The sequence below is a fragment of the Hermetia illucens genome, chromosome 5 (assembly GCF_905115235.1).
Source record: "Hermetia illucens chromosome 5, iHerIll2.2.curated.20191125, whole genome shotgun sequence".
Lineage (NCBI taxonomy): Eukaryota > Metazoa > Arthropoda > Insecta > Diptera > Stratiomyidae > Hermetia > Hermetia illucens.
In genome coordinates, this window is record NC_051853.1 from 102,235,384 (window position 1) to 102,259,269 (window position 23,886).

At 37.4% G+C, this 23,886-nt stretch overlaps 1 protein-coding gene across 2 annotated transcripts in view; it reads left to right on the forward strand.

Moving 5' to 3' along the window:
* Positions 1 to 5,269: 5,269 nt before the first annotated feature.
* Positions 5,270 to 23,886, forward strand: part of LOC119658046 (transmembrane protein fend-like) — a 45,598-nt gene continuing 26,981 nt past the window's right edge. The window contains exon 1 of one of the 2 annotated variants that reach the window (XM_038065289.1): positions 5,270 to 5,923. In XM_038065289.1, the coding sequence (XP_037921217.1) occupies positions 5,810 to 5,923 (114 nt within the window). In that variant the 5' untranslated portion in view covers positions 5,270 to 5,809. The remainder of the gene's footprint in view (positions 5,924 to 23,886) is intronic. The other variant, XM_038065290.1, reaches the window with a different exon arrangement.

Here is a 23,886-nt window from a genome sequence, read left to right on the forward strand (position 1 = left end):
GAGAAATATACATTCGCAGGTCCGACACATTGAGTGTGGGTACTACTTATTAGATGTACTGTGATAGTGGTAGTGTCTGCTCGATCTTCAAAAATTTTATTTCACTCACTTGAACAAATTGCTTGATATCATTCTTGCCATTAGACGTAAAAAAACGTCGTAAACCAGCAGAGCAACTTCTAAGAAATATTTTTCGAGGATGTTTTACTACCTACTTACTACCGTCTTACTTACTACCAAAAGTTTAAGGTTCAAACCTAAGTTTTGGAGAGATGACTATTTAAATCCAAAGAATTTCAGGCAAATCAGCTTAGCGCCATTTTCGCTAAAATGTCTGGAGAGACTGGTTAAGCGTCACATTTGTGAGAAGGTGCTAAAGTGGCTCTCACTAAATGAAAGTCCTGTGAGTCTCCTCTTCATTCTTCGGTTTTAAAGATAGAGGACGGAACTCTGCAAGTCGAGTACGAGACGGGGGTGTTCGTGGACACTGAAGGGACGTTTGACTGCGCCCTTGCAAAAGTTCGATTATGCCGCCAGAGAGCAAAGTTGAATTTAATAGATCTACGCTATGCAGATTGTTGTGCACTGAAGTGGGTATTGACCGCTATCTAACAACGAAAGCGACGAAAGACTGCCCTTAAGGAGGTGTAATATCACCATTTCTGTGTGATAACATATACTGGTCTGTCAAATCTGCCAATACACACTCAAGCTTATGTAGATGATGTGGCTGTACTAGTTGTTGGTCAAGATCTTAAAACGATGTTTAGAAATATACATTGCGGCGTTGATTTGATTGACAGTTCGTGCCACAGGAATAGACTTTCAGTAAATCCAAATAAAACCACAATGGTATTATTTACAAAAAAGAGGAAACTGAATGCATTTGCCTTCCAGAGAAGAGGAGTACAACCCTTCGACTCTCTGACGAAGTTAAATATCTGGGAGTTTTTCTAGGCAAGAAGTTTCTTTCGAACAATTATGTGGAGATAAAGATGAGCAACCTCTCACAGTTTATAGGCTGCGTAGGCGGAATTTTGCCTCGATTTGGGGACTTAGGCCTCAGGTAGTAATGTAGATATACGTAGCTGTCATTTGGCCGACGTTCGCTTACGCATGCGTAGTGTGGTGGGTTAAACAAAAAAGAGTTTTCGCTGTAAACTAGTCACACTGCGAAGAACTCGGTGTCAGCTCTAAATGCGTTACTCAATTTGCAATCCTTAGATTTGTTTATTCGAAGCACTGCAATGGGAGTAGCTCATAGATAGATTAGATCTAAGGGAAAACGATAGACGTAGTTGGCACAGAGCAGAGGTTACTCCGTCGAAAAGCAGGAAAACTTGTAAAATTATTGTGGGCATTCTGACAGGCTATAATTCATAAGCACAGCATATGTTCAGAAAAGGAATTCTCCAAGGTGATACGTAACCTACATAACGATGAAATCTATGAGCGATACCATGACCGTCATGTTGTGCCTAAAATGCAGCGATGGCGTAGGTCAGCACGCCAGACAGTTTCTAGGGATATCGAATTGGTGGACCTCGGCGCAAAACCGGGATGTCTAGAGTTCCTTATTAAGGCAGGCCTAGACCGGATACCGCTGTTGCGCCGTTGATGATGGTGATGATGATGATGATGATGATGATACGTGCCCAACCTAATGAGGAAGCGGAATCCACATTTTCTATCTGAGTGTCCCACCTATGGATCTGAGTGCCCCACCTATGGGCGCATCAGACATAAGATTGTTAGCGCTGATGTGCTACAACTGAAACGTGTAATATTATATCCACTAACGGAAATCCTGCGAGACGTAAACGAATCCAAGATATTCCGTTAGAGGGGAGAGTTGAGAAAAACAGACCACTAGAATTTATGTGCTCAGAAGTTTTGTCTCTCCACATACACACACACACCCACACATAAACCAGTAGAGTTTAGGTGGCACAAGGTCAAATGCTTTCTGCAGGTCCTGATGTGTAATGTAAAGAGGGCAATGTTTCCTCCGCGCAGCGTTTATTTCGTCAGTAGTTCCGCAGTTCTTGATAAACGATTGGCAGTAATTTGAATTACTTCGCCAATACGGTTGTCCAGAAAGCGTTCAAAAAGGCATGATATGGGGAAGCAATTGGATTGGACGATAATTTGAACATTCTACTTTACTCTTCCCTTCTAAGGGGGCCCCCATAAATGTGAGAGGTGGGTGCACAATTTTTTTTCATAGAGGCCATGTGGGGTGTCAAACGAAAGGGCTCATTTAGTACTTTTCGAAACTGGTTTCATTTGATATCGGGCTCAAAATATGACCATCAAAAAGTGCAACAGGTCTCGTTCTCAGAACCTATTCAACCGAAAATTCGAAAAAAAATCACAGTGGTGCATTTCTCCGAAATCTAGGTCTCAAAATACATCCAGTTCCGATATGTGCACAAATAAAATTAATAACAGTATATTTCCACATCTTAGAAATTTACCTGTCCATCCCAGAAGTTCAAAAATTTGGCATGGGTGTAAGGGATAACATAATGCACAATGGCCTAGTTTGAAGAAAATCCAATTATTATTAACAAAGTTATAAGGGGTAGCCATTTTTTGTGAATTTCCTGCACTCTACAACCTGTATGACGTCATTACACATATCAATTCGCCAATACCACAACGAAATGAGTTCTTATGAATGGGGTTTTAAAGAATTATTTTGTTTTAATTTTTAGTCATTTGTATATAGATATCAATTACTCTAAACAGACATGTGTGTATGTAGATATATAGTATATGTGTGCTAATGAACTTTAAGGGTAGTGTATAATTCAGATAGATATATTTGTACATTAAGCCAGCCGCATTTAATGTACATACTATATATGTACATATGTACACTTTTTCGCACGAAGTAAATCGGAAATATGGGTACGGTCAATTTATATACGTGCATATATATGTACAGTATTCGCAAATAGGCAGTTTGTTTGTTTAGGGTGAGGATAATATCTATAGTTGTAGGGTATGTCTTGTAGTTTAGAAAAATATGAAGGATTATGTTGGATTTGTAGCTATATAGGGATAGAAAAATGTGCGAAGCGCGACTTTCCGGTATTCTGACGTGCTTCCACATTGGAACGGTTGTGTTTTTTTTGCCAGTCAGGTTGTGTTCTACCTTCCTCGACAATGCGATTGAAGTGTTCACTTCGCTTTCCAGGTCTCAGATGCGATGTCTTCAGGTTCTGCTGCTTTCCCCGATTTCATTCGTTTTATTGTTTCTTCGACTTCAGTCGCACTAACAGGTGGAATTGCTCCACATGTTGGTAATGCTTGTAGAACTGGATGGTGGAACTGGAAAATATTCTCGACGGTCGATAAGTAAAATACCGTTCTTGTGTTCGATATCCTGTGTGCGTTAGTGTCGGCTTTTGGCAAGTCGATACAATTGAACCTGGTTAATTCCAAATCGAAGGGACCAACGAAAAACTTGAAATTATCCAAAACTCCAACAACGGAAGTTGGAAGTAGGAAATTCGATGGACCAAGTGAAAAGTTCGAATTGTGCATAATTTCGAATTACCCATCTTCGAATAATTTAGATTCTACTGTATATCAATAATCTATCGTTTAGGCGTATAGAATGAGTCTTCATGCAAGGCGGCTCAAACACTTTAAGGATATATGGTTAAATGACGTTGATTTAGAAACAATGTTTCGCAGTATACCTGATCGCATAAGAGGTCCGATCAAAAATTTTCAATGAGGATTCCGGAACCCCCATGGCCCTTGCCATCGGATTGCTTAGTATTGTAAAATTAGGAACAGGTTATAATGATTTGCGGCCTTACTCGACCTTCAAGTACACAGACAGAATACAGCCGGGAACACGCACACATTTACTGTCAACCAACTGTATCTAGCGCTAAAAATTCCCTCCATACCGACATCTGCTTAAAAAGATGTATAACTGCATATTATTATATTTTTTATTAGTATATTTGTCGAAATTGACTGCAAAATCTTAAGTTTATTATAGAATCACCAAGTTCTGCAAAGTGCAGGCTATTCCACAGGACATACAGTAATGTTGCTATTTTGATGGAACTGGCACTATTGCCAATAAAGTTATAACATATCAAAGCTATCTGTTTGGGCAAATTTATTGTAAATTAAGGCTGAACGTCAGCATCACAATGAACTGAAAAGTCTGAAAAACAAAATGCACAAACATTACGAACTGCAACAATTGCCATTCCGTTATTTTTATATAAGAAACGCACAAAACCTTTCATACCTGAAGCGTTCAACTCCCGGTTTCCCAACTTTTTCTTCCTAAATGTCTATTAAGTACATAAGTTGCAAAATCAACCAAGTGAAATATTCACAAACTAGATCCTCTACTAGGACTTGCTTGGACGATGGTGGTGCGCATTTTAATACATCAGATAAATATAACCGCATCTTCAGCTTTTAAGCTTCACGCAATCATCTTTCCGTGAACAACAAATGGCACAATAAATAAATCTTGCCGGGGTGAAAACAGTCTATTAAAGAAAACCCCATTCAAATAGGAACGTTTTGAACCCACGTTGGGCGCCTTTTGTGAAAATAAAAATGATGCCAAGGACAAGAAACAAAAGTGTTGTATAATTAAATTGTCTTGTTATAAACACAAAGAAAGGCTCTATCTTCAATTTAACTGCATTCTAATTTGAATTCTCATCCAATTGTTTCCACCCACTCGAAATGTACATTATTATCTATTCATATGCACATTGGGGACCGAGTCGCCCGAACCCCTTTCCTAGGAGTAAAAATATGATCCCTCGCACTAGAAGAATCCTGCTCCAAACAAACGTTTGGTCCGACGGATGCTGGAGGGCAATAGGAGAAGCATCAGAATGATATTATCTTGGGAGATGCTGCATTGATTTCCCCGGAGATGTTTTCTTGCCATAGTTTGCAGAAGTGCGCAGCCATACATTTCCCCTGTGCATGGGAACTCTCTTAAAAGCGTCCGCCCTCACCCGATATCCATTTAAGAGAAACTCACCTGTACCAGCGAGACAACTCTAGCCACGCTAGGAAACTACCATAGGAAAGAACGGGGCTGCCATTGGGCCGTGCGCAATGGCAACTGCGTCGCTTTCCCGTCAGGGACCACGTGCTGCAAAGAACTGGTTGCCGATGGCTGTAGATGGGTTCCATGCACAGGCGAAAACGAGACTCTCCTGGTGTTGCTTATCCCGTCCCGCGAACAATGGTCGATAGCAGCAGGACATATTGTTGTTGTTGCCGAGTTTACCTTGCGGCATCAGTTTCTTCTTAAACCAACTTCATATTCGCCAGTTGCTTCAGTTTTATACCAAACTCCGTACGGAGAAGTCGAGGAAGCGAATTCGGAGTGTTCGATAGTGGGACGTACTAGCCGGGCCGTGGTTTCTGAAAGAGAAAAAATTTACGTATTCCAGCACGTGCAACATTAGTTGACAGCTTGTTGGCCAATTACGTAGGTTCGCGCTTCGAGCTCACATTGGGTGCCGGTTTCTGAATTCAGAGCATCTTTCGTTGGAATTGTGCGATTTGTTTGGGGATTGGAGTTTATCTTTGCCGGTCGGCAGTGGATTTTGGATCTATGAAAGTAGCATTTCTCCCCAATATTTGTGTTCGGTAAAAATTCCAAGAAGTAACAAAACCAGAATTTCCCAATGCGTGTTCAAATAATCGAAATTTGATATTACCCGTTTTGTTCAGTGATTTTTGATTCGTTATTATACAGTAATTGTTCAGTTTGCTAAAATCACGTAGAAGATAAGAATCAGCCATGGTGAACTCAAGTGTCCTGTTTATTGTGTTAGCAACATTTTGCGGATTTGTCAGAGCACAAAATGTTGATATGCGGGAACTGAAGGCGTGCAAAAGAGCCTGCTATGATCAGGTATTAATCAGTTTTTTTATCTTAAGTTGTTTTAATTGCAAAGATTCCCTGCGAACCAACAATCTACCCATTATAGCATCACGAGCCCTTTAGTCCTTCCTAATGTTCGCCGACAAGGTGGTGTTATATTTGTTAAACTTCTTTGAAATTCCATGGTGTCTTCTCAAACCAGAATGATCTTTGCGGAATTAATAAGTTCATTCCAAATTTCAAAAAGTTTCTTGAAAGATAGAAATTTCGTAAAATTGGTTGTGATAATAATTAACGCTAAATTTTTGGAAAACGATTCCTGAAAATTGCGTTGGATCACCAAGGATTACGATTTCTCTGAAATATTCTGTTAATTTCTCTGCCAAGGTACTTAGCCATGTGCCAAAAAGCATTCTCGAGAATTATAGCGTTGACAAGGAAAAGGATCAATCCTTTCAAAATGAAATTAAATTATTTTGGACAAGGTTTCTTTTCCTTGAAATTTATTTCTTCTTTCGACGAAAAACGTGATTCTTACCGGCAACTTTTCAAGTTCACGAAAAGTTTAGTTGGTACTTATTAGAAATGTCACCTGACATTCTCCCTATTATTTTAAAATAACTGGAACTGGTAGTGGGTGTAACCTCTCTTATGCTATTAATTAATAAGAAGTATTGTGGAAAGAAGCAGAGGAAACTTTACAAATAAACCCGCTAGGACATACACTGACGTTCTCATTTCCTAGCACAGGATATAGGAAACTCATATCCATTTAAAATAACTCAAATAGAAACTTGTTGGCTTAAAACACTTCATTAGTGTTCATCTGAGGTTTTCAATAAATATTTGTAGTTTGTCCGTAGCATACGTCCATAGCAATATTAAATTCATTTATTTCTGACTCCATCTATAAATTTCGTAAACTATCTAGGCGTCGAGTGTTACCTAATTACGGATGATTCTTAGTTTATCCATTTGTATCCGACATTTAAGGGAAACGCTTATTATTTTTTCAGTTGCGTGAATTGCGTTCAACGGTTTAAGCACCTTCACTAAGAGTTGCTTTTGGACTCTCTATTTGTGATCCCTCGCATTCGCTATAAAACATGAAACTAGACGTTTCCCCAAATTTCTCCAATATATTTTTTTTCTTCATTGCTCGACATGTTTCAAATACAGTCCAAGGATGTGCAACCTTGCATTTTTTACACCAAAATTCCCAAATTACTCAAAATAAAAGGTACACGAGGAAGCTGATGAATTGTCATTGTCAATTTTAATGAAAATGCTCAACTCTAATAAAATAAATTAATTTGTTAACGAATTTTACTGTTTTTATAGAGATGACGGATGAAGATCTTGTTCAAATGGAAGCTCTACTAAAATCAAATTCTAAAACGCAAATTTTAATCCAAGAAAAATTTCTGATTTTTTTAAAAATTTTTGAAAATCAGATTTTTACACGAATGCATCTCTGGCAAACTTTTTTTCTCTAAACGAAATTTTCGCACTTTAACTGAAAATCAATTTTGTTGAAGATAGAAGATAAACGTGTGCTATCCTTAGATCATGTGATTCGTTCCTAATCTTACAAACCGGTGAATTTCGTCTTGCGATATAGCACAATCAAATGTAAGGAGTTCAGATCTTTTCTCGATGTTGTTATAAATAAAAAAAATTGAAGGAACCTTCTAAATAATACGCTTTACCCAAAGATGAAATATCGCGGATTGTTAAAAGGACATATATGTGGGATTGATAAATGTATATTTTTATGGACGAATAAAATAATTTTAACCGCACTGCGACTGGTCCACAATTTTTTTAGTGCAATTTTAATTAGACAATGTGTCAGATTAATTACCATTCCTTACCTATGGCCTCCAAATTCAAAGTGAACTAATATCTAATTTGTGAGAATTTACCTACAAATTTGTGAAAAAAGCAATAAAAATACAATGATGCTTGTTCAGAGCTGCGTACAAATATATCTTCAAATATATTATAGATATTAAATGGCGCCTCATATATTTAGTTAATTTGTATGACAAATAAATCTGGTGAGATTCAAGGTCATAAATCACTCACAAGTTGTTTTCCCTGTATCATGAGAATATATTTTTAATTGGGTGCAAGACAAATCGGGCTCTTAGAACATTTGTTCATCGGTAGAATCATTGCCAAATAACAAATTCATAAGAATATTTCTGAGGAAAGTTTCACTGAGAATAGGAAATTAGCTCAAATCAAATTACCAATATAACAAACGAGTATTGGTAACGGCGATCGAAATCCTTCCGTTCGTCTACTATACTTCTTGAATTATTAAATGAAATTCAACTGGCTATTAATAAACAATTACACATAGAAATCATAAATAATCCTAAAATTAAGGTAAATAAAAAAGAGCCAATTAAAGTCCTGGTAGAAAAACAATCTTCTGTGTTCAGCTGTTGGAGCAGAAATGTTTGTTCAACTCGCATGTAAGACCTTTAGATAAACGGTGTTTTGTTAGAAGAATTATGTAGAATTGTGGGTTAATTTTATAAATGATGTTACTTTCACTTAGACACAGATTGAAGTATCATAGTCTAAAGGTCAAAGTAATACACATTGTGGCAGTTCTCCCTAACTTTTATAAATTTGAGGATCCTTAAAAAAATCACCGGTGTTCTTAAAAGTGGAGCCCTTGGTCTATAAAAATTCCCTTATATATCCTATCTTAAATATTGGCTAGAATAAAAAATTCTCGCCCTTTTCTCCTAGCTGTCTTTAGTCAGTCAAATCTTACTATGTATAGATAACACAAAATTATATTGAAGGAAGGTAAAGGTTGATATTATAATTCAAAAGTTCTTTGCAAATTTAATGTTTGGTGAAGCCAGTTGTGTGCTAGAGCTATCTAAAGTCGAAGAAACAAAAAAGAAAAATGTCGATGCATTATTCAGTATCGGGCAAAAATTCTACAGTTTATCCAAGACAGCATCGAATACAACAGCAAAGTGCTCCGTTCTAATACTATGAATGTCAGCGTTGACTCTAATAAACCAATCGTGGAAAGTATCTATTAAATCATGAAAATTGTCATGCCGGACCAGCATGTGAGTACTTATTCTACTGCTCGGAAACTTGAGACTAGCTAGAAATCCATTTTAAACCATTTGCCCAAAGCCGGTGCCAAGAAGAAGCTCCATGTATGGGTGCCAAACGAATTGAGATGAAAGAACCTTTTAAACCTAACTAATACCTACGATTATTTGCTGAATCGCAACAAATTCAATTAATTTTTGAAGCGGGTGGCAACTAACGATGAAAAAACGGCAACATACAGGAACAACACCTGAAAAAGTTGGCAGTTCAATCGTAGTGAACTGTGTTAAGCGATCGGCAGGCCCGGATAAACGGCACGAAGAGTTTGTTGTATGTTTTGAGAGATTGTAAATGAATCGTTTACTATGAACTGTCGCTTTCAACCAATCGCTGAATTCTGCCGTCCATTGGCAACAAATAACAAAATTGAAAGAGGCGATCAACCAAAAACGGCCAGAATTTACAAATAGGAAGACACCGCCAGCCAGCACACATTTTCAAAGGCAAGTCAGCAGCTCCGATAGTTTAGATGGGAGATTATATAGCACTCACCGTATATTGCAAACCCAACACCAGATACCTATCATCTTTTAAGGCACTCGCCAAATTTTTGTAGATGGCACAAACTGGCAGAAAGGGACGCTGTCCAAAATAAGCTCGCCTTCCAAATGGGCAAAAGTGTTCGAATAAAACGGCACATATTTGATCCATGTAAATCCTAACTCTGTTAATTTCCTCATGGAGACAAAGTAAAAAACAGAGCTTTTTACTTCATCCAATATTCGAAAAAAATTCCAAAAATAGTTGTTTTTCCAAAGCTGGGAAAAATTTATTCAATTCGCATGGCGAAGCTGAGGCGAAGAAGGAAAAAACCCTTAAAACCATTATTATGACCCCAGAGAAGTCTCTAACTGTACGTTGAGACAGCTGCTTCCCTTTGAAGATCTGAGCCATCTGGACTCTGCCCCATTGCTCTTACCACGGAAATCATTTGTCTCTTATCGCAATTCTTCTGTAATCCCAACTAAACAACCATTTTTCCTCCTTCGCTGCTACACTTTTATATGTATTGTGTTCTTCTAATTTATAAATAAAACACTAGATTTATCAAATAGGCTGATGGTATTTTCAATATCAATCTACTGCTCCATGTCTAAAAAGGTACGTATAGCAGAGCCAACTACTACTTAAGAAAAAGGTAGTTGGTTTTCCCACTCGAAATTGGATTCAGTAGATATCCGATTATGTTATACATAGATTACGAATACTTATTTGCTTAAGAGGGCAGTCAAGAGGACGAGCCCGATGCTATATATAAAGAGGTGAACATGTTGACGTACTATCAAATACCTCGTCCAAGATGATATTGGAGACACGTTTTGCTAAGAACGAATTAACCGAATTGACTCGTCGCCTTGCCAGCGAATAATCACAAAATAGTTGGTATACATATATCACTAGCTGATCTGGTTCCCGAAGAAAGAGCCAGCAAGACAAATGGACGTCAAGTTGAGGCTGTTCAACGCTGTCTCTAAATGTCCTTGCCGCAATCAGCAGACGGCGAATTTAGATTGGGCCGAATGCGCCGGCGAATACCCATGTTGAAATCTAAATCCTTCATCATTGGGGTTGGATCCGCTTGCAAATGGTACTCTTGCCACGTGAGAACAAGAGTGATCGGTTAATTTCCCGGGGCATTTGGAGAAGGTACATAGCTGATAAGGAAATGAGTTGAAAGAGCGATAAAGTCATAACTGTGTGAATTACTGTTGGGTGGCAGAAATTGCGATGTTGTGATAATATGTGGATGGTCTTAACCAATTGATAGTTGAAACAGAATAATGGAAAATTCTTATACATGTTGGCACATCTAATCTTCTTAAACGAACGACACACAGAACGTGTGCACGAAGTGCACGAGAGTACGAACGAGATGGTCAAAACTTATGCCCCTTTCACATTAACCTCCCGAAGACTTTGCAAGGAGGTGATCTTGGTCATTGTTATCAAGACTCTTTTTGTGGTTATTTTGTGCCAAAAAGGGACTGATAATTCCTTGTAAATTCACAATATAATAACCCTGATTGGGGCTTCTTCCACGAAATTTAAAAAAATCATGCATCTTGCATCTTAAATTGCCTTGCAAGAACTGCAATTCAGCTAAATCAATCGCAATAGGTTTGAGCATTAGTATCCTTTGGATTGCTGGGGATAGAAAGGACCCAAAAATATATCTTTAGACAGAATGCAAAGATAATGTGAGTAGAAAAGTGTTTTCACAACTGCAGAATTAGTGGGTGGAGTATGTTCTCCCTTAATTGCCTAGGCAACAAACTGAGCCGGTACGATATCCATCTTGCCTTCATAGTTTGTTCCACCTATTGCATCTAAAACTTTCTAAAATAAAAACTTCATTACTATGATTGAATCCAAAAAAAAATGCTTTCAATAAATAATTCAGTATAAAAGATACTGTGAATAAAACATCCTGCCCAGAATAAGGCTAGGATTATTTGAAATAAATTTTTCCTACCTGCTGGTGATACTAGGTCTCTCTAGAACAACAATTACTTTACTTGCATTCGATTCTGGATTTAAAAACCCACTATAATGATGGAAGGAGGATTGTTTCTCAATAAAAGTTCATGTTTATTAATTTGGGAAGGCACCAATTAGACAATGAACTTCTGAATTTCACATGGTTAATATTCTCCATCCGATATATATAGAAAGTGGAAACTTCATCCATAAATACAGTAAGGCTTCCGGTGCTTCTGCACGACAATACCCTTCAAGAGCACTTAGTATTACTTAATGTAAAACAACAGCTAAAACTTTACATTATCAATCAATGCTTGATTTAAATCGAATGTCGCCTCTCGCATCGGCTTCGAGACCAATGTCGGATTAAACTCAACCCTGAAAGTCAACAAATATACCGAGTATCAATTTATTGCGGCCATACCCTGAGAGAGATTTTCACGAGACAATCAATTTATATTAGTTGAAATCATTTAAAAGCAGCAACTTTTTTTCTGAACTTTTGGATCGTTTTAGCGACATTTTCTTTACGGTCAAATTTTTTTTTCAATTAAAAAGATTCAAACAGAAATCAGTCAATTCTGCTCAATACAAACCTCTTGCATGACTTTCCAAGACATTTCCACCTTTCAATAGTTTTATATCAAGAGTATCTGATGCAATCTATCTCTTCGCTTTGATGATTTCTTTTGCTTAAATCTGGAAAGAAAATCCGGAATGAAAAGTGAACACTTATATGCATAAATCTGAAAAGAAAACTAAAGTCTAGAAGAGTGAAATTCCTCAGAATGTCACCTTTCAAGTGAACTCATGCTCAGGATGCTTCTGTTCTACTGATCCTATATCGTATCTAAAGATTGCAATTAAAAATTTGGTAATCTACCTACCTGAACTTATCAAAATGATGCAATGATGCTAGTTAATTAAATCGACTAGACTTTTTTAGAAATCCCATTTTGATTTCCCATACATGCTCGTATGCACAATTCTAATATGAAACGATGGTAGTTCAGTTGCATCCGAGCCACCGTCGCATTCAGAATTCATTCAAATACACCTGACACAAAACGATTTCATCGTAAAAACCCTATTCTAATATTAGATATCTTTTATATTCATGACTTGGAGTAACAACTCCCTTTTCGTGTTGTGCCTAGATTTGATGATAATGAAGACCGATCTCCAGACGGGGGTACACCTATAAATTAATCGAGTAGCATCACACAAAACTATAAGAATTGAAAACCAAACTGAAACCCCTCAAGGAAAAAAAGAGATAAAAACACAATATCAAAAACTAGGAAAAATAGCAACAGTAACAACAACAAACTTAACATCAACAAGGCAAAGTTAGGAGAAACAGGTTTCGGTTTTCTTACCAGCGGTGTACATATAAGATTGTTTCTTGTGGTTATTTTGTCGTGGTATCTCAGTTAGAAGACAAAATAGAAGAAATCAAAGGCTTGGCGGAGAATCTAGCCCCGGATCTTTTTCCGGGACTGTGAGCATATCTATGGATCAAAACAGCCGGCAGCCTGAAACCAACCATTCTGTTAGCAATCATCTTCTTGCGCTTGAGCCATTTCAGACGTAATGAGAATAAGACCAATCCTACTCTGGCTGGTAGTTCCAATCAATTATCAAAGTCTGTTAACGCACCTCTCCCGAGGTCTTGTTCTTTGTGTGTTTCATTTAAATCGCCTTTTCTATGAAATATCTTTATGTCTTGTCCGAATTAAATGCTCATTCCGTTTCCTTTCTTTTTCTAATCCCAATACTTTCTAGGTTTAGTTCTGGTTGCTTTTGTGTTTCCCGCTTTCTCGCACTTCATTCCATTAGACCATCAAGAATCTCGGCCTTTCGTATTTTTTCTATAATCTGAAACTCAGTTGTGATCGTTTAGAAAAACAAAGCGATAAATTCGATTCAAGTAAACATTAATTAGATATTTTTTCGGAAATTGGATGTTTTTCATAATGGGTTAACTAGAAGTTGACCTATCGGACCACTGCTGTTCACTTTGATTAAATTTTATCTATCTTTGACGATGTGCCTTGGGGAGATGAACATTGGAATAGTTTAAGTGTTTTTCCTTTCTGCTTCTGAAAATGCCACAAATATTGAGGGTTTTCGTAGAATTAATTAGAACGATAAGCATCTAATGTAGATTTCGCGAAATTGGAGTAAATATAAATAAACAATATGTCTTCAAGCTTTATTCCAATTTATCTGTTCTTATTGCAATGATGACGTCAATTAAACATTTTATATACATATGTTATATTATAAGCCATGGGTCAAAAAAGGAAATGTTGAATTAGTGATGTACCTCGTCGGTTTTATTGATATCGTAATGCGAAAGTTGCCATTCGCTTCAAGAAAGTACACAACTGGTTACATGCTGATCATGTAATTTCTCAAAAACCCGGAATTAAATCGTTTCAATGGAAATTACGTTTACCTATTTATTTACCGCATTTCACTTAAAAACCGTGAAACTAGACCAACAAAATTAATTGATAAATGGATGGCCGGCAAATAACAAATTTCATATTCGTAGATTTATTGATTCCATGTTGGGCAATAAAACATGGTCTGCGGTTGGCAAATTGCTACAACTTTTCCCAAGAAGCTCCAATTCCAATTAATTAAAATTTTATGAAATTGTTGATCGGAAATTTGGAATTTGAAGAAGAGTTGAAACCCATGAACATATAATAGCCATTTGCTTCCACTTTTGATGCTTTTGTTCATATTTATAGGCTTTCGAACGCAATGGATGTTTCAGATTTACAGTTTGTGGGTTGGTTCTAAATCTTTAAGCAAGTCGAGAACAACATCATAAAAGTTGAGATTATGGAACGTAAACCCCCCCCCCGCCCCCTGTTGCTCCGAAACTCAAATCCTTAATACTTGTTTTTGCCAAGTCATCATATTCTACAATGAACTGTGAAAGCAAGAAAAATTTACCTGCTACCCCCATCTAAGATCTAATCATTCCTAATAATGCTTAACCTTGTGACATTTCAATAGCTTGCAATGTAAAGTAATACTATGCAACAGGATGTTTTATACTGTTACTGAATGTGCGTATGTTATGAATCTGTCTCAGAATTAACTAGAAAGGAGAAAACTGAACTCTTCCCTACAGCGTTTAACATCGACAACTAGTTTGACTTTGTCTAATAAACAAATTCCACCGTATTGGGGCTGCAGAATAATCATTCCATAATTTAAAAATAGCCGCAATAATTTCGCCAAATATGTGCATATGCAAGAATGGCCTTTAGTATGTCAGATATTTCACACTGATATAGTGTGTAGCAAATTCATCTCTCACCTGCTATAACGTCATTAGTAATAGTGGAATTTCTTCAACTATTATGTACTTCCATGATGTACTTAAGGGAGGAAACGTTAGGACGTTTTTAGAATCAACTTTTGTCACACAACAAAAACCTGTTCTGCTGGAAACGTTTCACCATAGGGTCAAAGCTCAAGACAAGACAATGATTTTCTCAGTTCTCATGTATTCCTCGGAGACTTGGGTTCTTACCAAAAAAAATTGCGAACTCTTGGCCGTGTTCGCGAGAAGAATCCTCCGAAGAATATTTGGCCCCTACATAACGACGAAATGTATGAGCGATACCATGAACGTCAGGTCAGGTTTCGGTGGGCGGGTTACTTTATCCGTATGGATGAGGATGAGCCAGCCCGAAAAGTCTATAAGGACAATATCAATGGTAGAAAAAGAGGACGAGGCAGACCCTGCCTGAGATACAACGATGGCGTAGACCAGCACACCAGACAGCTTTTAGGGATATCGAGTTGGTTGACGTTGGCGTAAAACCAGGATGTCTTAAGTTCTTTATTAATTCAGGCCTAGATTGGATACCGGTTGTTGCGCCGTTAATGATGATGATATTATGATTTTTAGATTTTTTTCATTGAATAAGTTCTAAGAACGGAATCTTCTTCACTTTATGGTACATACATTTTGGGTTATAACTTCTCGATTTTTCCACTGATATTAAAGAGTATTTCAAAAAAGTATCAGTTATCTCCACTCTCTTTTCACATGTATGGGGTTCCTCTTTAAACTCATTCTAAAAACATAATAGTCCTCACGATGATAATGGCTATATCCAAACAGGCAGATAATCAGTTTTTTTACAGAAATCTCAAAAAATACATACAATTTTTATTTAGTTTGGTACAGCCGTTTTTCAAGTCTTCCAAAAAGAAAGATCCTCAAAAAATTCAAATATTTGTACATTGATACATCTTTGACGTGAATTGTTTACTGACTTACTTGTATTTTCCAAACTCGGAAATAAATAGGATTACGAAATTAAGCCGGGATGAATGTAGCAAACATTCTAACAATATTAAGTTCAAATCTTTGGTTTTCCCTTGCAAAACTGCGCTGTAACGTAGATGTTGATTATTTCGATCCAAAAGAATTCTTTAGTGGATACTTTTTCTCGTTTTTTCCTCTCAACTGGTTCAATGCTGACGCATCTAACTTTTCATTTACCGTTTATGAGATTGAGTGAACACTGATTCTGCATCCATCTGAAGTTGGACTGCATTAATCTCGAAATTTGTTTAAACCCGATTTTTCATGCAAAATTAGTAACACTGAGTCATGCTTATATACACTAATATTTTTCGGGTCTTACTTGTTCATCACTCAAAATAAAGCCACATCGAACTTGATTTTACCAGTAACTACGGAGGAATTCGTTTCCACTGATTATCTCGAAATATGTTGAATCATTTATAGGCCTACGACGTTTACGGATCTAATTAAATTCATTTACCTATTTAAAACAAATCTGAAAAATAGGACAGATCTGCTCTAAACTTAATATAACTCTGCTTAGATCTTTTCCGTCGAAAATCCTTTAAATGTAATTGTTGTCACCACATATGAAACTAATTTCTTCCTCGTTTTTCAAAATTTTCAAATTTTGCTCTTCATCTCGATGTCTGACTGAAAGTATTTAGAAGAATTGAAATTGAAATAATTGCTATTAGTTGGCAAGCAGAGTTACTCCGCGTGTATTATTGACGTTGTTTTCTCCAAAGTAGCAACATTAGACAGAAAGACTTGGTGACGAAGGTAGAATATGAGCCAGTCTTCCGGCAAATCAAAGAAATTTGGTGTCTCGAGAGAGTAGTTGTAGTTCGCATAATATTGTATATATCTTAAAGCCCTCATAGCTTTGCTAGATGTCCTGGGGCTCTCACACAGTCTGGTTCAACCCATGCGGAAGGTCACAACCTTGATTTTCCTAAAGGTTCTCCACGGATTTTCCCACCCCGGAAGCCCCTCTATTATTTTTGTAGATAGGATTGTCCGAGTCCAGTTGCTTGGAACTTAGTGCATTACGACGTTCCTTCCTGAACATGTGGACAAACACTAAAAATGTACGTATCATAGCTTTTACTCAAGATGCTGCAAAAAGTGGCCATTTTGACACTGATAACCTCCTCTCAACGAGTGGACTTTTTTGCTTATGAGCCTGATTTTAACTTTACATATTCGAACATTTTACCTTTGTGATCTACTATTCCACATCATAAAAACTGCTACTATTTTTTTTTTTGACTATATGATTGCCCCACTGAACATGTGAGAAATGTCATTTGAATTCCTTTTAATATGACTGCTCTCAATCTTATCATTCAACCCTTGAGTTACTTTAACCCAGCCAAGAGCCCCACCTCTTAGAAATTTCTCGGAGCATATGCTTTTTTCATCTTTCTCGTCTCTCTCGTTTCGAAAGTCACTTCAAATGAGTTCATTGCAAAATCAGGTCCGATCTCCCCGAAACAGCAAGTTATTACCAATCGGCATTTCCATCGGCTAACTACTGTACAGGGTTGATAAAAATCATAATTTTTTTTTTGTTTTTGGCAGATTTTCTTGATTTTTTAAAATAAATAAATCATGCCTTCTTTTATTTATTTATATCTATTGTCACTTTGTCCAAATTAAAGCATAAATAGTAGATTTTGACTTTGTTAGTTGGTAACTAGAAAGCTTGTCCTGATAAAAACACTAGTTTTCACACGAACCATACCCAGGTCCTATCCGATGAGTTCACCTAGAGCGGAAAAGTTATCAGGAGAAATTTTGAATAAAGTCACCAATAAGGAGTATATCACTTTTGACATGAATGAAACATTTCGGAACTTTTCTGGTGGATCTCAGTTACTTTCTCTATTCCGCCGCGAAATCGCTGGATGAGGCGATTCCCTCAAAATTGTTGTAAATAACCGTTCGCCCGGTGAATAGGTAAATCAGATATTTTCGACGGCAACAAATCCTGTAAAATTGACACCTAGTACCACCACAGTAGAAAATATTTTAATTTCTTCAACGCCTCCCAAAAAATGCAATTCGCAACCATTGTCAACATTTAATGCAAATATTTCGGATGAGCTCAAATGACAATTAGATAGGTAAACAGCAAAAATTATATATGCTATAAGCAGCAGCTTTGCTGTGACTGGGTATCATCCTCAATCACAATTTGATTTGGGAAAGAAAAATTTGATGAAGCAATGAAGGGACGGGTTTTTCTACTGTAAAGAATGGTCTCTTGGTCAGTGTATTTATTGGAAAGCATTGACATATCTGGAAAACCTCATGGAGTTGACTATCTAATAGAAATACTGAACAATCTTATCAAAAAATGCAAAAATGAGTAGGTAACTAATTTAATTATTAAACTTTATTATTTTATTAAAAAATCAAGTTTGATTTAAATCCTAATTTTTATAAAAAAAAAAATCACTTGATTTAAATCATGATTTAAGTCAAATGATTTAAATCAATCAACCCTGATATTGCAGATGAATACAGTTAAAAAAAATTGAGTGGAATGAAGTGTATAGGAAGGCATGTATGTTTATTGATTCTTGAACGTTCTTGTGACACCTTTAATTTGTTTTAGAAAAAGTCGACCCCCGATCCATATTATTCATAAATGCATATTAAATGCCTATAGACGCTTTCAATAATATATAAAGACACATTAAATTTTTCTTCGAAAATTAATGGAAAATGTCTCCTTCATCCAATTTCCCATTATCCCATTAATTCGCCTATTAATCATTTTCAATGTTTCATCAAGTTCACAAATACCATGTAGAAACACGCTGTATCGGTTAATAGGAAAATCCATCTTCTAACACTTTTGGGGCCAATGGAAGCAGTTATTTCCCATGAAACAAAAGATATATACAATTCAGACAGCAATTGAAAAGCATATTAACCCGCAGTCATACCACATCTGAAATCAATACAATACCATATACATAGTACGGGTTGTAAATTTAATTGCTTATCGGACGATTCTAACTATTGAATTAGATTGGTTTTTAAACGATTCCAAGATGGATCTTTACAAAGTAGATGAAAATGAACGGTTGCGTAGGTTCATTGCATTACCCCTGAACTCAAAAATATTCTACTCTTCAACAATGTGCCTAGGCAGTAATTTAGGAGTAGCAATAATTTACAATATCAGCCACGGTAATCTCAATAAATTTTACAGCCTAATTTAGACCTATCTCCCTCCTCGGTAATAAATTTTATCGAAATTGAACGTTTATTTATCGACTGAGTCTCAAATTTCCCTCCAATTATGAACGGGTGCCCGGACGATGATGCTACTTTATTGTGCAGTAGATAAGTAGATACTTTTTGTTTGGGCCCCTGGAAAGTGACAGAAAATGTAACATTTAAGGGACCCTTACTGAAACTCATTAGCTTTGAATATATAGCCATCATCATAGATATAGGGAAGTCATAAATTGTTGTGGCACAATAACGCCTCTAAATTTTTCTGGTGCAAGAATTTTATTTCACCTCCCTAAACGTGTTTCAAACTGTGGAAAATTCTCACTAATCCGTGAAAATTTTTACTGTCCTGGAAGGTAATGGTGACGACATATCGCATCGTTTCATTGAAAGTGCCATGTGGAAACGAATCAGGAAGTTAAGCGCATTAACGTGATTGTGAATCACATCCTAATCCGACTTAAATAATTCCCTTTCAAATATCAAAAGAATGGTAACTGCTTTTGCGTCGCATTTTCTTTAGTTTTCTTCTGAGGTTGTCATTTAATCGTGGCAAAGTGACGAATTTGAATTATGTGAAAGCGCTTGCTTTTATGATGAGGGTAAGCGTACCTTAAACTCACAGCCTAGGTGTCAAATGATTATTTTAATTGCAAATCTAAATTAAATTGCCTAAAATCATCTCGCCGCCAGCTGTAACCCTCGCAATTGGGGAATATCCGTTTCAAGTTGGCGGTGGTAAATTAAGAGTTCGTCTTTGCACTAGTTTTTCTGAACTCATTCAACATTTTCCTCCCTACAAATCCTATCAAAATTGAAATCTATTTTCGTTACTTAGTGTACATTATGATACACGTAGAATCCTAAATCTCCAGCACGTCGTATTCAATGATTCTTCACGGTTACTTAAGTTTCAAAGTCGTGACGCAGCCTCGCACACCGGGGCTTCTATATCCCATACAGATGAAAACATTCCGAATTTCAAAACAAAAACAAGAAAAACAGGACTCGTCGTACGAGCCCTATAGCCGAGGGATATCATACCGTGTGCCAAGGACAAACGAGGGCTTTGATGCTGAACCGCTGATCAGAGGGTGAATTTCTATAGCGAATCGAATACTCATATCACAAAAATTTGACTCTGACTATCTAAAATCAGCCCTGCACAATGAGTGATAGGCGAGCATTCGCATCCAATGTACCCGTGATACACTTAATTTCCCATGAAAGGAACGAATCGAGATTCTCAGATGCGTCTGGGATTGGGGAAAATCTGTGTACAAAAACAGACACATTCATCTGCCGGTAGAATGAACGTTAAGCGGATTAAGTTCGAAAGAAAATGACTTCGCCGGAATAAAGTTATTATCAAATTATTATCAACGAACAGGATGAAAGGATTTATGCCGTTCAGAGGAAAGTACTCATTTCTCGCTTTTCACAACAACAGCTACCCCATTGTCCAGGCTTAAGTTGGATGTTGTCGAATACAAATCATCCTGCTGCTTTATTATTAGAGATATTTCCGTTTTGTGCGTCTAAAACGAGGGTAATCCTTGAAATTAGTGAGCTGAAGCCGCCTCGCGAAATCATCCTCATCGCTAAGACATTAGAAGGAGCAACGACTCCAGGCGGTACCAGAAGGGAGACACGGGGAGTGTATGGAGGAAGTACGAAAATTTAGTGGCCCCTCCTGGCTTAAGGACACGTACTGCCGACTAACCTCCCGCTTGATTATTCCTAAGATGTTCTCATTGCGAGCAGTACAAAATAAAAGGAAAATGGATTTGAATTACAGGGCTTCCATTCTACTGACCGGGAGGAGTCCTTCTCTATGAACGTGAACGGCGCCTTGTAGTCAAGTACGGTCGCAGGAAAGAAGACAAAACGAGCGATAGTACACCATTGCCTTTTATTTAATTAAAATTGCTTGATTAAGGAATTCCGAGGCTGACAAAAAATTTATTCATCCCCTAACTCCTAAACTAATTTACCCTCGTCATTTTGGAAAATTTCTTCTTTTAATTTCGTCACGTAAACATTTTTCGGAAGGCTCCAATTTTTGACTGCAAACATTCTTTCTTTTATCTCTTTTATCTCAGCCTCATGGATTCTGTATTCGATATTCTGTGTGCATGTCGCATTCAAATTTGTCCTCGCATTTAAATCGGTTCCATAAATTCTATATTCAGATGAGATGCTGCCGCGATGTAGAGAATGGATGAGGAAAATATTACACTCATTCGTCTTTTGGGAAAAAATTAATCGACCCGAAAATGTTGCTACAACCTTTCTAAATTTAGTGCCACTAAATTACTGTGATTGACAACTTCCTTCCAAAGTTGTTTTTGGGGCTAACAACAACTATCGTCAGAGTTGCACTGCTTTGAGTAATTTCCGTTAATTGATTTGTCAATTTAGGTTTTTAGGTGGGCCTCGTGGGGTTTAGCTTTAGGGGGCAGCCTCTTGAGACATATGGACCCATAGTTAAATGGAAGTATGGATATTAATTATGAACATTTAGGCACGACGTGCTTTCTATATGTGGGACAATTTACATAAAATCACTTCAATGGGGAGTCATTGTTCTGCAGAATACGCGAACGTTTTGAGCTGTAAGGAGTTGCTAAGTTTTATTGATGACAATAACGTTCAGTAAATGTGGTACTTTCACTTAAAGACCATGAGATGAACATTAAAACCTGTCATATTCGAATTATGGGATACAAGAATTAGATCAAGACAAAAGTGTTAGTAAATGGAGAATTCAAGGAGCTTATAGTAATTATGCAGACCGCGTAGTTTCATCATAGTTTCTGAAGAGAAAGGGATATACATCTAATTGGCGGTTGCTTCATCTGTACATCACATACAATAATGATAGCGATATTTTTGAAAAAAATGTAAAAATATACACTTAAAAGGTAGAAGCCGAACATCATTCTTTAGTCTAGACCTAATTTTTGACAAATAATGTTTCAATTTTTCCAAGAACTTTTAAAAAACTAATCACACCGGCAAAATAATGGAGGTGAAATACCAAAATACTATGCTGTTTGAAAAATATCAAAGTATCGCAAAAAAAAATTGGAAATCTCTGGTCTTAGGCAAACCCTTGGCCCTTGGCGTGAAAAGTGTTGGATATAAAATTCATATGGTGTGCAGGGTAGTAGATGGCGTCAACTCACGTACCGGTTTGCCTGAACTGACTTCGGGGCACCCGGCTACATGAATTTTAAATCGTTCACCGGCCGTTCGCAATATAAAATTACAGCAAGTTCTGCCGGGGAGTGGAGACTGGTAAACATGTCCGACCCGAAGGCGGGTCCGTTCACTCTTTCGGTTACAAGTCGAAAGAGAGTTCAGAGATATGTTCGCTGTCTGTAAAATGGGGCGAAGTAAAGTTGGAGTAAGCGCTAAAAGTGCGCGTTGCTGGCAGAAAAGAGAAATCTTTGTATCTGACTATCAGTCAGGTAGGCCATACTACAGCCCCTGAATCTATGACAGTGTTATTGCATTGGTATATAGATGGCCAAATCGCGCGTTCGGAGCATCAAAGGTTCCTAGGAAGTTACGGTTGTATCAATGCACCTGAGAGCGTTAACGTTCCTGATATTGCTGTACCCAATGTACCGGATAGATGAAGTTCTGCTTAAACATTGCGATTCTCTGGAATAAGTCAAGTTATGAAGCATATCATAAGCTATCTATGGTTAGCTAACGTTTCCGTTCCAGTTGTGACAAATGATAGAATGCCCGTCGTTATCCAAACATTGGAATATCAGCTGAGAGTTTCCGATCAGATGTCGCATCTCTTGGTTCCTCGCCCAAGCTTTGGGGACAAGTGGGAATAGCAAGAGCACACGTGCGCGAAAAAGAATTCACTACCTCGTTGCCCACATACTTTTTTAAGGTTTAGTTTGTAAAACAAAACCTTATTAAAATCGGTTCAACGTCTGTCTGTCTGTCTGTCTGTCACAGGCACTTTTCTCAGAAACTGCTGTACCGATTGACACGAAATTTGGTGAGAAGGTGGGAACTGTAGACCTCCAGACGTGCAATGAGTGATATCCTTCTACGTTGAGATTTAGGGGGGGGGTCCCCATACATGTAAAAGGGGGGTGTACAATTTTTTTTCACCAAATATAGTCATGTGGGGTATCAAATGAAAGGTCTCGATTAGTACTTTTCGAAGCCGGTCTTAGTTTTAAGATTTGTTAAAAAGGCGGGGACTGGGAGGGGTGCAAAGTGATGGTTTCTTTAACGGACCCATTCTCAGAAACTACCCAACCGCAAAATCTGAAAAAAATCATGAAGCTGCCTCTATACGGTGCCTAGGCCTCAAAATACTCTCCATATCGACCTCTATTCAAATAAAGTTAATAATAGTATATTGTGTCCGGATAGCCGAGTGGTTAGAGCACAAGGCTATCATACGGAAGGTCGCGGTTCAAATCTCACTGGTGGCCGTGGAATTTGAATCGTGATTTGACGTCGGATACCAGTCGACTCAGCTGTGAATGAGTACCTGAGTCAAATCAGGGTAATAATCTCGGGCGAGCGCAATGCTGACCACATTGCCTCCTACAGTGTACTGGAGTGTACCGTTAAAGTCTTGAATGAAGTGCTCTAACACACTTCAAGGCCCTGATCCAATTGGATTGTTGCGCCAACGATTATTATTATTATTAATAGTATATTACCATATTTTTGGGAAAATTGTTAAATTTATTTCAGAGTTATAAAAGTTAGTAATAGTATAAAATAT